At 40.3% G+C, this 16,442-nt stretch overlaps 1 protein-coding gene across 1 annotated transcript; it reads right to left on the bottom strand.

Moving 5' to 3' along the window:
* Window positions 1-1,780: 1,780 nt before the first annotated feature.
* On the bottom strand, window positions 1,781-15,714 carry LOC113013406 (protein-glutamine gamma-glutamyltransferase 2-like). Its single transcript, XM_026154281.2, has 14 exons — window positions 15,582-15,714; window positions 14,764-14,958; window positions 14,129-14,371; window positions 13,917-14,035; window positions 13,692-13,820; window positions 13,425-13,602; window positions 12,829-12,964; window positions 7,463-7,566; window positions 7,109-7,348; window positions 6,904-6,945; window positions 6,204-6,416; window positions 5,901-6,061; window positions 3,324-3,463; window positions 1,781-2,160 (listed from the first exon to the last, which is right to left on the bottom strand). The coding sequence occupies exons 1-14, from the start codon at window positions 15,661-15,663 to the stop codon at window positions 2,007-2,009; spliced, it is 2,136 nt and encodes a 711-aa protein (XP_026010066.2). The 5' UTR covers window positions 15,664-15,714; the 3' UTR covers window positions 1,781-2,006.
* Window positions 15,715-16,442: the final 728 nt, after the last annotated feature.

Raw genomic sequence — 16,442 nt, 5'->3', positions numbered from 1 at the left:
GAAATGCCCAAACGCAGACAAGATCTTCTATATTATTCCATTTAGAAGCCCATTAAACTGACAGGGAACAGAGGAGGTAGTGCTGGAAAAAAAGAAGCTCTTATCCAAGCTCACTAGGTATAGTTTTACAGGCTGATGGGCCTGTTTTCGAACAGAATAAGGAATGCACATCTCTCTTACCATGAGTTTTCAGCTTCCTGGGTCTTGCAGGAAGCTGAAAAATAACCTAAAGTCAAATGTTAAAATTCACCTATATCAGGAGTCTTTGATGATATCGTCTGACCTCCACAAATCTACTGGGTTTGTTTTTTTGGAGGGGGGATCACAAAGCCAAAGACAACAGTAAGTTTAGCAGTCTAAATTTCAGCCTCTTATTTGCATCTGCATGAGAGGAAGAGCTAAACTAAAGCCAGGGTGGGGAAAAGATGAAAAGAACCTCAGAGGCAACATTAAAGACATTAAAACGGGGCAAACTTTCATTTCCTCTTATTAAACACACAGCTGCATGAGGGAGAAAGCAAAAACAGAGACAACTGGGAAAGCCGCTGCTGCCGCCTGGTGGTCTTTTTGTGTTACAGCAATGCAGCTCAGTCCAGCCTCAGATAAAAACAAAAAGGGGGGAGTGAAGACTGTACTCATGTTCATATTTCTTATTATAGAGAAATAGGCATGATACTGAAGGGGTTTTGGCCTGTATCAAGGACAAAAAAATGATAAAACCGAGCCTGTCTGGTTTACATTTTTGATTCAAAAAGAAAAACAAATATAAGAATTTTACCTGTCGCATGGGTAGAATCGTAACATGAACTTAATGTTCATTTATAGGTCATGAATCTCTTTACAATCTACATATTACAATATTATTTTTAGTTCAAACTCTCTCCATTTAAATTTTTTTATAATCATTTCAGTTTTTAAAATGTACAGTGTGTATTACATAAACTTGCAACGCTATCATCTCTTTGCTTCAAACGCTCTTGTTCAAAAAAGGTCAAATTGGTGTCATATTTTATTAATCCCACTAAACCCGTGGATTTAGTGGACGCTGAAAATGCTGCGTTGGCTTCAATCAACCAGATAAAACAAGATTAAGATAACAATTTGACCACACGCTTTGATTCCCCTGACAGCAGCTTTGCCTTATTTCATGAAAGAGCAGTCGGTGCCAGCGTCAGTTTTTTGGAATTTAACCTTAAATTTCATCGTCTCCCTGAAGCAGATATCATGCACCGATAATCTATATATATTTATGGAAGGTATTTCAATAAGAATAGGTTGCAGTTGGGGGGGAAAGCTGGTCTATGTCTTTATTTAGTCATAGAAGAAGGAGGTACAGTATAATAACCACATACAGTTGTATAAGAAAGATGCTACATTCATGAGCTGCTGTGTCAGGGACCAAGCAGTAAGGCATAAAGGTGTTTAATTCAAAAAAGGGGTTTTATTGACCCAAAACATAAAAATTAATTGACAACCCAAAAACCTAAACAGGCAGACAAAGAAAAGAGGTCAACTCAATAAACTAAACTCAAAAATGGCTACTATATAACCAACTAATACAAAACAATTGAACAAATTTGAAACATCCCCCAGGCAATAAAGAAGGTGATTTCGTCCAATTAGTCTGTCAGCAGTACTTCAACCCCCAGGTAACTCAAACAAAGATGTATTAATGTAACATAAAACAGAACTTTGACCTTGCAGTGTTCATATGTGTGCACGCCATATAAACATTGGAAGGTGTGATGGAAAAAAATAAATGAAATAAAGAAACAATATCTTGGACAATAAGTAGAATATATTTAAAGTAGTGACTGCAAAGTAAACCAACACACTCTGTAAACTTGACATCTTCATCTAAGTTGTGTTCATGACGGAATAATAATAACAATAAATCACACTTTTTCTTTCATGTAAGATCATTTGTATTCTTCAATAGACAAAAGGTTAAAGTGTTACTTTAATGTTACTTTTTAATTTGTTTTACGCTGATGAAGTCGTGGTCATTATGCTGTGACAGACACTTTGTGGTACCACCTGGCAATGATGTTGGGGTTGTTGCTGTGTGACAAAGTGGCCATCAGCAGCTTGGTGCCAGGTGAAGTAGCCGTGATGGACACCTTCTTCTCTATCTTCTCGCCTGGCTGCAGGAGAATTATCCTGAGAGACAGAGCAGACAAATGTATTCTTTTCACATCTCACCTCCCACAAAGACAGTACAGCTCCAGAGCTCGGAGATCTAATGTTTTGCACAGGCGAAAGCAGGTAGTAATAGTACAAACTGAATAAAGGAGAAATTGGTGAGGGATTTTCTATCCCACAGTACAAAATGATCCCAATATCTCCATGTGCTGTGGATGATGAATTTTGAGTAATGCTACCAATTTCTCAAGGAAACCTTTGCCAGGTAGAGATTTTTTTTCTGGCTCACAGACCTTACTCTTCTTCTCCACTATATATCAAGCCAAAAAGCTAATGCCAAACCAGTCTCAGTAATGCTGATGTATAACATCTTAACAAGATACATTATTTCTGCATAATCTCTTCCCTTGTTAGCTAATTCATTCCTCCCAAGGGTGTCTGTGCAAATAAAAAGCCAATGGATACAGATTTACAATACCTTACACATCCTTGAAGCCCATAAAAAAGAAACTGAAGAAGAATTAACCAAGTGAAATTCAGTGTGTAAAAATAATAATGGAAAAAATAAACAGAAAAAACAACAGCAGGGTCCTGTATATTTTGTGTGATGCAGGAAAAGGGTGGTTGAATGGGTTTTATGAAGAGGGATGTTGTTTTTAGGTTTTTTAAAAACTACATTTGGCACTGTAAAAAAAAGCTAGCTGAAGCTAAATACACTCACTGCCAAACCTGAAAATACAGACTAGTCATTAGACGGCTAGGTGTTTAGTTGGGATGACTGAAACAACACTATTTTTAAAGGAGGTGTGGCACAACTGTAGACTTTTCAAGACTTTACGACCTCTCGACATTCCTCAAGACATTCCACCTTACCATCAGCCACAGATTTACAGTACTTGTAATCTTAAACAACAACCATGAACCTTCAGCAACCTAATTTCTCGATGAAGAAATCTTGCGTTTATAAAAGTGAGATAATGTAAACAGGTCATCATCAAATAAATGGAACAGTAAATTAATTGCCTGTGGGCAATGGTGCTCTAACATATGACAGATATGACAGCAACTTGTTTTTACTGTTGCAGTAACATACCTGACCGCATTCTCAGGCCACATTCCTCAGACATCTGCCCAGTTCAGATTTGAAGGGAAGATAGTTTTGTGTTTTTTGACACACTTACTTGGCCACTTGTTTGCCCTCCAGCAAGCCGGCTCCCTGCACAGTCAACACAGCTTCATACAGAGCTGTGCTGAGGCAGTTGGTGAAGGACACAAGGACTGTGCGCTGCTTCTTCAGCTGGATAGAGTTGCCTCCTTCAATCTACAGAGCAGCCACAATTACAAGAGCACACAGGGGAAAAAAATTATCTGTAAAACTGATTGTGGCAGATACTGTTTTTTTAACCCAATAAAAAAAGGAAAATAAATATGGATATTTTTAAAGAAGCATGGGAAGTTTTCATATGAGTTCGAGGTGGAAGCTTGTGTTTTATAAAGTTTTGAATGCTAGTGGTGTTCTTCTTCACACAGCATTTTTCACCAATATTTTCTCTGGCACCAAACATTATCTTGCAGTGTTTTATAAGTGAGTTACATGGATCCACCTTTCTTTTGGCTTCTGTAAATGATTCACTAGACACTGCTAAAAATGCTAATAGCATTAGCATTTTGGGCTCTAATCTGCTCTTTAGCAAAGTGACTTATACTCTGTGTGAAAAAAAATCAAGGAATTAATACTTTTTGTTCAGAGTAAAACATCAAGTCTCCAATATTTTTTTGGTCAGTTAAGTAGCAGAGAGGGTGGTTAATCCGTTTCAGCTGCTTTGGTCCTAATGAAATGAACAAAAGCTGTAAAATAGGGACAACAGTGAGACAATCAGGAACTGTTTTACAAGTGGAGGCCACTGACATTCTTTCCATCCTCACTGATTCTGTTTTGTTTGGGTTTTTTTACTAGTTTTGCATTTGGCCAGAGTCGCCGTTACTAATGGTAGCATGAGGTGCTACCTGGAACTCACAGAGGTTGCACAGCTGGTGCAACTTCTCCAGGATGGCACATCAATACATGCCATTGCCACACGGCTTGCTTTGTCTACCAGCTCAATATCATGGTGGAGATTCCAGGAGACAGACAGGTACTCTAGGAGAGCTGGACAGAGCCGTACAACGCCCTTAACCCATCAGCCAGACCGGTGTCTGCTCCTTTATGGAAGGTGGCACAGGATGAGCACTGCCAAGACTGTAAAAATGACCTCTAGCAGGACACTGCTGTGAATGTCTGACCAAATAATCAGAAACAAACTTGATGAGAGTGGCCTGAGGGCCCGACATCCTCTACCTCTAAAGGGCCCTGTGTTCATTGCCTGGCATCATGGAGCCTGATTGGCATTTGCCATAGAATACACATAGGAGCAAGTTCACCCTGAGCACATGTGACAGACATAAAAGGGTGTAACAAGTTGCACCTCAGAGTGTCCAGGAGCTCAGTAAAGCCCATGTCCATATGTGGGAGGAGATCCCCCCCAGGACACCATCTGCCATGCTATGAAATTTCATCAAAATGACTACCCTACCGTATCATTTTTTTTCACTTTCCATGAAATGATGTGGCACCTTTTCCAAACACACGGCCAGTCCGTGTCACAATAGATATCCAGCACTGAGATCTGATGTGTTTTCAAAGTGTTCCTTTAATTTTTTAAGCAGTGTATAATTCTATATATTCATATGTACATTGCACAATGCCCGTCTTCTTCTTGTAAATTTTAGTTTTTATTGCTGTTGTTTTTTGTTAAGCCCAGGAGGACCGGTGATAAGACTGTGAGAGCTTACTGACTGAGAGTAAAGAATATGGTTTTTAGTGAGCCTGTGATCGTAACGCTTCATGACCTTTACTCTAACACTTGTATCACTCCAAATTTGAATACCGTAACATGCTGATAAAAATGAAAATAATGTGCAAATAGGAAAATGAAAGAAAAAGATTATTGAGAAACATCTAAAGTCTACTGAATACTGAAAGCATGTCATCTTGACAGTCGTCAACTACTTCATTAGTTAGTTTCCAAGGTACTGGAAACATTCCTCAGACGTTTTGGTCCATGTTGACATGATAGCATCACACAGCTGCAGTAGATTTGTCGGCTACACATCCATAATGTGATTTTTTTTTTATATCAACACACCCTAAACTTGATCTGTTGGATTGAGATCTGGTGACCGTGGAGGCTGTTTGAGTACAGTGAACTCATCATTATGTTCAAGAAACCAGTTTGACATTGTTTGAGCTTTGTGACACGGTGTAGACTGTGCTCACACAAAAGTGAGTCTTTATTTTCCAGTTTTGGTGAGCCTAATAAAGCTCATTAATTACACTAAATAGGCTTTGGAATTTAATATATGGTGTAAAGTGAATGAATATAGTTGGTCAGGGAACAGCAAAAGAAATGTATTTCTTTGCTGAATCTTTTCCTGCAAGGCCGACATATTATCAGTTGACTGACATCATAATGTGAAAGGTAATTTGATTTAGGTCACCAAACTATGTTAGAGAGACTGTTGTTGTGCATGCTCTTTTGATGTGATTTTGACTTTGTTCTTCATTACAATAATAACCTGATCCTGTCATATTCAGCTGACAGCCATGAAAAAGATAAAAGTGAGGAAGATGAGGAAGGAAGAGAAAGGAAGACAGTGCTATGTAATTCATATATAATACTTTGTGAGTTGCAGAGACAGGAGGGGGGATGTTGTTGTACCTGTATGGTTATTTGTGGAGGGCTTATGCTGAACTCTTCAGCAGCCAGAAATGTTTCTTTGGTCCTCATGTCCTTTAGCACCACTGCCAAGTTCACAATATCATCACCAGCCAGGAATGACTGATATTTAAAATGAGAGATGGTGTGATTGAGTGTTGTCACTGGGGATGAGGAAAACGTCATGGGAAAGGAAAGAAACGAAGCAAATCAAAGGGAAGGTTAGTTACTTTGTTTATCAAACACTAATCTATATATAAGGAGTACAATAGTAAATGTACTGGAATCATGAATGTATTCAGTCACCTGAAAATGGCTGTATCTGCACCTCTGTTTGTGCGTCCCAGAAGGCCTCACACGGGCTGCTGTCGTACTCTTTCACCTGAGCGTTGATGTGTCCCACCAGAACCCTGGGGTTCTTGCACTGGTTTGTGATGGTCACACATATGTGGATGGGCTCACCCAGTTTTGGCACCCCAACTATTTTTAGGGTCACGTTCAAATTGGGTGACATTGTACCTGGTAATAACATGTACATTGTTTCAGGTTAAAGATATGCGACTAGAGCTGGTTTGATCTAGATTAAACCCTAAATGATTAAAGGTGTGTAGAAATTATACATACACACACACACACACACACACACACACACGCGCGCGCGCGCGCATATATATATATTATAGGTTTTATATTATAGGTTCTCCTTCATAGTATTCGTTTCAAATCTCACTATGGGAAAATACTGACTCCCAGATTGCCAGACATGTATGTTAAGAAGACAGCTGTCCCCAATAGCTCCACATGGAAGGAGCACCCACCTGGGAAGAACCTGCACTGAGGACTGAATGCACCAGGTTAGGCACTGTAACATCTAGCCTTTAAAACCTAGCAAAGCGCCCGGTGACAGAGTTAACACATGAATGTGTTAACAATTTAGCTTAGCCCCCGATAGCAATAAGGGGAGTCTTAAAGGTTGTTGGGGATGCTCTGGGGTACAGACACTGACCTTGGTGTTGCAGTGTTCTTCCACAGACTGAGGTGTTTCCTCCTGAAAGAAAAAGCAGAAATAAAACTACTTGAACTTCTTTTCTCACACAGAAAGTGTCTGTTTTTCAAGGAACAATTGCTGAAGATCTTTAGCTTTTTAAAAGTTATAAGAGAAACATTTTGCTATGACAAGCCTCAGAGATAGATTGAGCACATTCTCTTACTTTTGTCAGGTTTATATGTCAGCTTCAGATTCTCTGGTTTATCTGATCCGATGCTTTTGGTGTAGATGAGCTTTCCCACACACTCAGTGTCCACCGTCTTTCCCACCACCAGTCCATTGTGCACAATTAACCTTACGACATCCGCATCAACAGAGGCACAGACGAATGGGATGTCGTATCGGGCGTCCAACCAGTGGTGCTGGATGGCAGCAACTGGACAAGGTCCACAGCAAAATATCCCTGAGGATCAATGTGTTTACAGAGAAATATCAGTCAGTATCTTTCATTGCAAATCAATGCAATCTATAAAGAGCATAATTTTGACAGCTATTTGGAGCAGGGGCCTACATGTACCTTCACTCTTTTCCTGCGGTGTTGGGTCCACTACCTGCCAACCGTCACACCCTGCACCAAGATCTGGTCTCCTCATCCAGCACTCCACCCACACATGGAAGTTCCTGCAAGAGGTCAAGTACACTGTTCCAAAAAATAGTAATGTCAAAGTATCTTACTGCATATTTTACAGTTTTGTACTGTCTTTCTAGAATATCCTTAAGTTTACATAAGTAGACTGTGATTTTACATGTCAAAGGTAAAATAACATAACATCACTGTAAATATAGTAAAACACAATTTACTTGTTTTTAAATAGATTTTTTTTGTACATATGCATATTTAGATTGTAAAAATACATTCAGAAATGCATCATCATTTCACAAATATTTGTCTGTTATGTGAGAGAATGATCTGTTAAATTCAAATGTAATACTATGGAAAAATATATAAAATGATCGAAAATTAATGAGAATAATCAATAATTAAAGGAGTATTTGAATTATAATTTTGCTGAAAATTTCATGTCATCTAGGCCTGATTCAATAATTCAGAGGTAACAAGTGAAAATATAATTAATAGGAATAAAAACTAAAAAAAACATCTAAAACATTGCACAGCCACGCTGTGCTAATTAGATATTTTAAAAAATAAATGTAGAGGTAGGAATTGCAATTAATATAAATCTCAAAGTTTTCACAACATTCCTGAACAGAAATAGGCCTCTGCACCTGTGGTGAGGGTGTGGCCATGAAAACAATGTGACATGCCATGGGACACATAATAACATGACACTAAGCATCGGCCAATGAATGTGAACTAACAACCACAAGGTCGCGGGTATGGCTGCACTGTAGGAAAATCCTAATATAAAAGTATTTTACTGTGCATTTTACAGTTCTTTTCTGTTCTTCTAGAATATCATTAAAGTTAAGTAAATAGACTGTGATTTCACATTTCAAATGTAAATTAACGTTGTCAAAGGAGCTTGCAAAGAAAAGCGTCTGGACTTCTTTAAGTTGCTTGAAGACGTTTCACCTCTCATCCGAGAAGCTTCTTCAGTTCTAAGGTCAAATAGTGGAGAGTCCCAGATATAAAACCTAGTGGGAGTTTCCCCCCACAGAGGGACAAAAGGACCCCCTGATGATCCTCTAATCGCCTGAGCCAAGGTGTGAAACTGGGTGTGGGTCCCAATCAGCCAGAGTTTCGGGTGTGTTCATTGTGAAACCTGGCCCCACCTTATCATGCGAATTCCTGAGGTCAGTTGGCCCAGGATGTGAGTGGGCATTAAGGCGTCTGGGAAGGGATCTCAAAACTGGATTATAGATGGCAGAGAGTTGGTGTCGTAAACCCCCGCCTCTGTTCAAAGATGGTCGCTCACAGTGGGCATAGATGGCTTCTTTCACTCCTCTTTCAAACCATCTGTCCTCTCTGTCCAAAATGTGAACATTGGCATCCTCGAAAGAGTGTCCTTTATCCTTAAGATGCAGATGGACTGCTGAGTCTTGTCCTGTGGAGGTGGCTCTTCTGTGTTGTGCCATGCGCTTGTGAAGTGGCTGTTTGGTCTCTCCAATGTAGAGGTCTGAGCATTCCTCGCTGCACTGTACAGCATACATCAGGATGAAAGTCTCAGCCACGCTCTCCAGTGCCAAAGTCCCTCCATCCAACCTCACAATGCAGGAAAAGAAAGCCGTCGCTTCCCTGAGCAAAGACCACAACATCACTGTTTTACCAGCTGATAAGGGAAGATGCACCGTGGTCCTAAACACTACAGATTACCATACAAAGATCACTACTCTCCTCAGTGACAACAATACCTACGAAGCCCTAAAGCGAGACCCCACAAGCAGCTACAAAAAGAAAGTTATAGCTTGCCTTCAAGACTTTGAAAAGGACAAAATCATTGACCGCCTTACATATCACCGCCTTTACCCAGGGGATGCCATACCCTGCATCTATGGACTTCCTAAGATCCACAAGGAAGCTGTCCCACTCAGACCCATAGTCAGTAGCATAAACTCAGCCACTTACAACATTGCTAAACACCTTGCCACCATCCTTGCGCCTCTCGTGGGGAACACCCCACACCACATCGAGAACTCCACCGACTTCACCGACAAGGTCCAGAAACTTACCCTGGATCCAGATGAAACCATGGTGTCCTTTGATGTAGTCTCTCTTTTCACTTGCATACCCACCACGGAGGCCGTGGAGACTGTCAGAAAACGACTACAAGAAGACAGCTCCTTGGAGGACAGGACCAACTTCACACCCGATCAGATTTGCACACTGTTAGACCTCTGCCTCACCACTACATATTTCAAGTACAACGAAGGCTTTTACAGACAAAAACATGGCTGTGCCATGGGCTCCCCCGTGTCACCTATTGTAGCCAACCTTTACATGGAGGAAGTGGAAAGGAAGGCTCTTGGCTCTTTCAAAGGAAGAGTACCCAGCCACTGGTACAGATATGTGGACGACACCTGGGTCAAAATCAAGACACAAGAAGTGGAATCCTTCACTGCGCACATTAACGCTGTGGATAAAAACATCAAGTTCACCAGGGAAGACACAAAGGACGACTGTTTGCCTTTCCTGGACTGCGCCGTGCACATTGAAGAGAACGGCAAACTCAACATCGAAGTTTACCGGAAGCCCACACACACAGACCAGTACCTCCTCTTTGACTCCCATCACCCTTTGGAACACAAACTTGGAGTAATTAGGACCCTACACCATCGGGCAGAACATGTTCCCTCTAAGCCTGAAGGAAAAAAGAAGGAACACACACATGTAAAGGAAGCACTCATAACGTGCGGCTATCCTAAATGGGCGTTCTTAAAGTCAGCAAAGAGGCACAGAAAAGAAGACCAGACACCAGCGAGGGAGGATAAGAAGGACAGACGCAACAACATTGTCATCCCCTATGTAGCCGGTGTATCAGAGAAACTCAGGAGAGTTTTCTCCAAGCATGACATCCCGGTGCATTTCAGACCCAGCAACACGCTCAGACAGAAACTGGTTCACCCGAAAGACAAAACGCCAAAACACAAACTTAACAATGTGGTGTATGCTGTACAGTGCAGCGAGGAATGCTCAGACCTCTACATTGGAGAGACCAAACAGCCACTTCACAAGCGCATGGCACAACACAGAAGAGCCATCTCCACAGGACAAGACTCAGCAGTCCATCTGCATCTTAAGGATAAAGGACACTCTTTCGAGGATGCCAATGTTCACATTTTGGACATTGGCACCCGAAACTCTGGCTGATTGGGACCCACGCCCAGTTTCACACCTTGGCTCAGGCGATTAGAGGATCATCAGGGGGTCCTTTTGTCCCTCTGTGGGGGGTTACTCCCACTAGGTTTATATCTGGGACTCTCCACCATTTGACCTTAGAACTGAAGAAGCTTCTCGGATGAGAGGTGAAACGTCTTCAAACAACTTAAAGAAGTCCAGACGCTTTTCTTTGCAAGCTCCTTTGACTACGATGACCTGGATGACTGAGAACCTTCACAGACGTAAATTAACGTTAAATCACTGTAATGTAATAAAACATAATTTTCATGATTATTAAATGTATCTGTCTGTACATATGCATATTTAGATTGTTAAAATACATTCACAAATGTATCATGATCTCACAAATATCTGTCCGTTATTTGAAAGATTGAACTGTTGAATTCAAATGTAATGCTATGGAAAAGTATATAACATGATTCCTATAAGTTTGTGTTACATCACATAAGTATTATTATCATTGCTATTTAGGGTGATCATGGCTCAAGAGTTAGCAGTTCGCCTTATGATCAGAAAGTTGCCGGTTCGAGCCCCGGCTCGGACACTCTCGGTATTGTGTCTGTGGTCAAGACTTTTCGCCTACTGGTGATGGCCAGAGGAGCCGATGGTGCGATATGGCAGCCTCCCCTCTGTCAGTCTGTCCCAGGGCATGCAATCCATTATTATTTAAACCAACTGTTAACTGTATATTTCTGTACATTTACGTATTATGATTCATATTGCCACATTCATTGACCTTGTTTATAGGTAATTTCTTTGTTTGATCACGTTAAAATGTTCCTAATTTAATGTCTAAAATCACTTGGTAAAGGCAGAATCCCATGTGAAATTAGCGCAACAAACTGTATTGTCATCACTGGAAATAACCGTATTTTTATGAGGAAGTTATTTTCTGTTATGTTACGGTAGTATTTTGGCGCCCCAGGTGCCAGAATATTACCGTTTTTTTTAAGATGTTTTTTTAACAGTGTAGAGATAACTACAGATGATGTGCATTATGCAATTAATATACAGAACAGTCAGGTTAATTTTACAAAACAGAAAAATATTTGTAGTAGTAAAAAGTCCTTTTAGCAAGTTACACAATTATTTTGAAAGCCACTTTATGAGATACACTGTGCTAGTAGCAGGCTGGGCCCTGTTTTGCTTTGCGCACTGCCTTAATTTATTTGTGTTACACATTCAACAAGCTGCTTCCTCACAGATTTTACTCCAGCATCGCTCAATTGCTGTAGATTTGTCGCTTCATCTATAATGTAAATTTGTCATTACACTACATCCCAAAGGTGATCTGTTGGATTGAGATCTGGTGATAGTGGAGGCCGTTTGAGTACAATGAACTCATTGTCATGGTCAAAAAACCATTTTGAGATGATCTGAGTTTTGTGACATGGTGTGTTATCCTCCTGGAAACAGCCATCAGAATATAGGGACACTGTGCTCAGTGGATGACTTGGTCAGCAACAATACTCAGGCAGGCTGTGGTGTTTAAATGATGCTCAGTTTGTACTAAGGTGCCCAAAGTTTCCAAGAAAGGATCCACCACACCATTACACCACCAGCAGCAACCTGAACCATTGATACGAGGCAGAATGGATCCTTCCAGCCATGATGTTTTATGACAAATCCTGACCCTACCATCCAACTCTTGTAGAAGAAACTGAGACTAGAAAACATTTTTCCAATATTTCTTATGTGTATTATTCCGGTGTGAATTGTATCCTTAGTTTCTTGTTCGGTTCTTCGGTTCTTCTATAACTTTGGTTAATTGAGTTACTGTTGCCTTGCTGCCACCTTGAAGCATTCTCCTATTACCTCAACAACCATACCACATTCAGAACTACTTACAGTAAATCACCTTTCTTCACAGTTTGAGTGATACCTGGTTTCAACTTCGACAGGTTGTTGAACATGTCTATACACATGCCTATGTGCATTTAAGTCCTGTCATGTGACTAGCTGATTAGATCTTTGAGTTAACAGAAAGTGAACACCTGTAGCTATTAAAGAAGTCACCGAGTGCAGATTGCAAGAAGTTACAAAAAGAAATTGTATATTTATGGTTAAGAGCAAGTGACACCAACCAAATGCTGTCCTTTGACACGCCGAACTTCTCCCCTGTTCTCGTGTAAAACTCTTCAATTATCATGTTGCCATTTCCATCATGAGCTGCGTTGAAAACTGTTACCACCCTGGAGGGAATCCCTAGAACTCTCATTACTGGAGAGAGAAAAAAAAAAGGCTTTAATATCATTTAAAAACCATATTTTCAATAATCACATAGCAATGCTGACATAATGCCTATGGCAAGTTACCATGGGAATGCAGTGTAAATGGTATGTCCCTTCAAAGAAAGAAAATAGATCCAATAATTGATCTAACAATCAAGGGGCATATGATGGAATTCTGTCAATCTACAGCATTTTAAGCATCGCAAGAGCAACTTTAATCCATCCTGTGTGGACTCGCCTGTATACATTTAGATTTTGGGTCTGTGCTGACTTGTTTGGACAATTCTTGAGACTAATACTGGTATCACTTCTGTACTGTAGAGCAATTAAGACAGATTTAGGTCAACAAATCTAGAACTCCATGAGACATAGAACAACAGCTCTGCACAGGAGATAACTCAATCAAACACAGATTTCACCAATGATCTCATCCTAAACACACATCCTACCTGTACAGAGGACGGATGCAAAGACCCAGCATTGGCCATAACGCACAGGTCTGCATTTGGATGAGGCCCAGCGGAGAAGGATGTCAGCGCTGCCACTCCAGTCTGTAGGCTTCACACCATTTTTGTAACTGCCCTGCCACTTCCCCTCCAGAATACCCAGGTCATCGTTACAGTTTATCTAGAGCAGGAAGAATCACATTAATGACTTCACTTTTTTCCTTTTACTGTGGACAAAATTGCTTAGCATTATACTATATTGTCTCTCACCATAGCGCAGACCACTCGGCTGAGGTAGACAGGGTCTGCTCGTAATGTATAATCTTTGTTTTTGTCAGTGAGGTGTTGCGGGCTGAACTCCAGGAGCTTCAGACATGCTTCCAGGACTCCAGGCTCATACTGCATACATGTGGATGGAAATTTAGCATGTTACCTGCTAATAATGCTACTATATATGATCTATGCAGACTTGTTCTATGATTCTGGGTCACATACCAGACCAAATGACCATGGACGCTTGCTAACATTTAAACTGCTCCCCATATACACTAGCCCATAGTCACTTTTGATGTACTCTTCTTTATGGGCATCCAGTGGCATGTATACTGGATCACCTGAAAAGCGGTGATAGTTGGAATTATGTCTACAAAAGGATAACAGCAGACTGTGGACAAGAACAGCAAGTGGCAGCAGCTACATGGACTCACCTTTCAGCCAAGGGTTGCACAGTAGCACAAATGTTCCCAATACATAAGTTTTTCTGCTCCGTCTGGTCTCTATGTGGGCCAGGAGTTCATACAGAGCCACTGATGACTGAACAGGAGCGCAAATGTGGATAATGACTGACTGGGGATGCATGTTCCCTGGGTAGATTGTAGCTTTCCAGTCATAGAGCTGGGGGTGGGACTGTTCTTCATAGAACAGAACTGGGATCCTCTTTGACAGGCCACCTGTATGGTAAAGTAAATAAATAAATAAAGATAAAAGCAGCATAATTTCCACCTTATAATTTGAATTTGTAATAAAAAAAATATAATAACTAAACTAGTTTTTTTAAAAATTGCAGAGGGAGTGTTCGCCCGGGGCGCCAAACAGGCTAGGACCACCACTGCCTTTGGGAACTGTACATTTCCCAATGCCTCAGAAGGGTGTGGTTCTCCCCTTTTTGACCTGTTGCTTTCTGGCAGCTGCTACAGTTTCTAATTGCTAATATCAGCACTGCCCTGGTGCAAAGGTGCTCCTGAATGCTTTTGAGTGCAATTTTTCACTTGAAAAAGTATGAGTGTGGTATTTATAAATCAGAAGTATTGCTTTAAATATGAACAGTCTTAGTCTTTGATACCTAAACAAACCTCCAGCACCAGGCTCTCAGCGCAGGGATTCCACAGCCAACTGTCAGACTTTAGCGTCACTTTGAAGGGTTTCCCTCGTCGAACCACAAGTCGGTTCCTACTAAGCCCCTGAGTTTCATGGGAAATGCTGTTTTCGGGAATCTCAAAGTTCATGGACTTTAGTCGGCAGTGGCCATTAGTGGTACCTGTAAAACAGATGGCAGAACCCATACTGATCTGAAGACAGTACACATGACAAAGATCTGTCAGGAACTAGAGAACAGACGGGGATAAGAAGGTAAGACGGGAGCTTTGGAGATGAATTTCAGCAAAGCCATCAATTTTAATTTACAAATCAGTGTTAAAGGAATTACAGGTTTTCTGGATTATCGCTGGGTAAAATGAACTTTAGAAAACGCAAAAAATAAACAACAGGACAAGAAAAAATATTGCAATGAATGATTTAAAATTGTTTCTTTCTACCTAACAAACGAAATCACTTAACAAATGATGCTGCCTCTCTCATTCATGTTAAAAACTATCCTATTCCGCTTCACAACTGTAATATTTATATTTATTACATAAAGTCCATGTATCAGATTACTTGGTAGAATATTAGTGTTATTTTCTTTACTCTTTGCACTTAATGTCTGCTGGAATAAAACTTAATTGGATTACTTTCAGCTGGAAAATAAACTGTTTATGCAAAATCATATGAAATTTGATCAATCCATTTAAGCAAAACTCAAAGCAGCTCAAACGCACACATGCGCCTTCCTATGGACAAGAAAAAGATTAAAGTTACATCTGAGTGGCAGAGTGCACTTACCATTGATGCTGTATATTGTCTGCTGCATGTTGTTCATGGTGTGACAGCTAGAATTGCAAGTGTTTGGAAGAATGACAAGCATGCTTTAAGTAGCCCTTCGCAAAGCTAAACATCTCACACCTCTCCAGTGATTAACCAATCACCATTCATTTTTTTTTCTTCTTATCTGATTTTAATTATGCAGGTGTCTGACAAAGTGTACGTCATACATTACAAACAAATTGCACACAAATCACAAATTGCAAAAGCACAGCAGGAAATTGTGTCAGTGTCCTTATTCTTAACTCAAAGTGCAAAACCTACAGAAAAGTCAACAACCTTAACACAAAAAAACATTTCAGACTTCATACCAGCAGGAGACACACCCTCCAACTTTTCAAGTATTCACTAGCCAAGCATTCGAGTGATGTCACTTCAAACTTCCAGAGAAACTGTGTGGTTTATTATTAAGTTTATGATTCACTTTCTCTAGAAAATGACACAGGTTTCATGTGATGCTCGCTGACACATCTAAAACCTGCCATGGTCTTCTGCAGAATGATCACCCTAATGAAATTTGCATTTGCCTCTGAGTCATTAATGATACTCTATGTACTCCATGAAACATTCAGTATTTTAAAATATAGACCGAGAACATCTTGGAGCGCATTGTCATTGTTATTTGATGTTCTATTAAAAGTTCACAAAACACAATCAAACAGAACAACTCTAATATAATAGTCTACATCTTTAGCTTCTGAGATAAAAGACTGTGGTATTTTGGTGACACTCAAAGTTCATCCATGAGTTTATGAAACAGTATGAAATGAAGTTCGTGTGCTTTAAACCAAACTTTAAAACCTATTTTCATACCTTTCACTT

The sequence above is a fragment of the Astatotilapia calliptera genome, chromosome 20, assembly GCF_964374335.1.
Source record: "Astatotilapia calliptera chromosome 20, fAstCal68.1, whole genome shotgun sequence".
NCBI lineage: Eukaryota > Metazoa > Chordata > Actinopteri > Cichliformes > Cichlidae > Astatotilapia > Astatotilapia calliptera.
This window is presented reverse-complemented; position numbering and strand designations above follow the sequence as displayed.

Bases quoted from the DNA above. Each gene is read 5' to 3' on its own strand.
- LOC113013406 (XM_026154281.2), bottom strand. From the start codon at position 15,663: ATGCTTGTCATTCTTCCAAACACTTGCAATTCTAGCTGTCACACCATG. The intron at 13,821-13,916 runs GTATGTGACCCA...ACATGTATGCAG, and splicing joins GTCCATGGTCATTTGGTCTG to TATGAGCCTGGAGTCCTGGA. The intron at 6,946-7,108 runs GTAAGAGAATGT...TTTTTCTTTCAG, and splicing joins GACATATAAACCTGACAAAA to GAGGAAACACCTCAGTCTGT.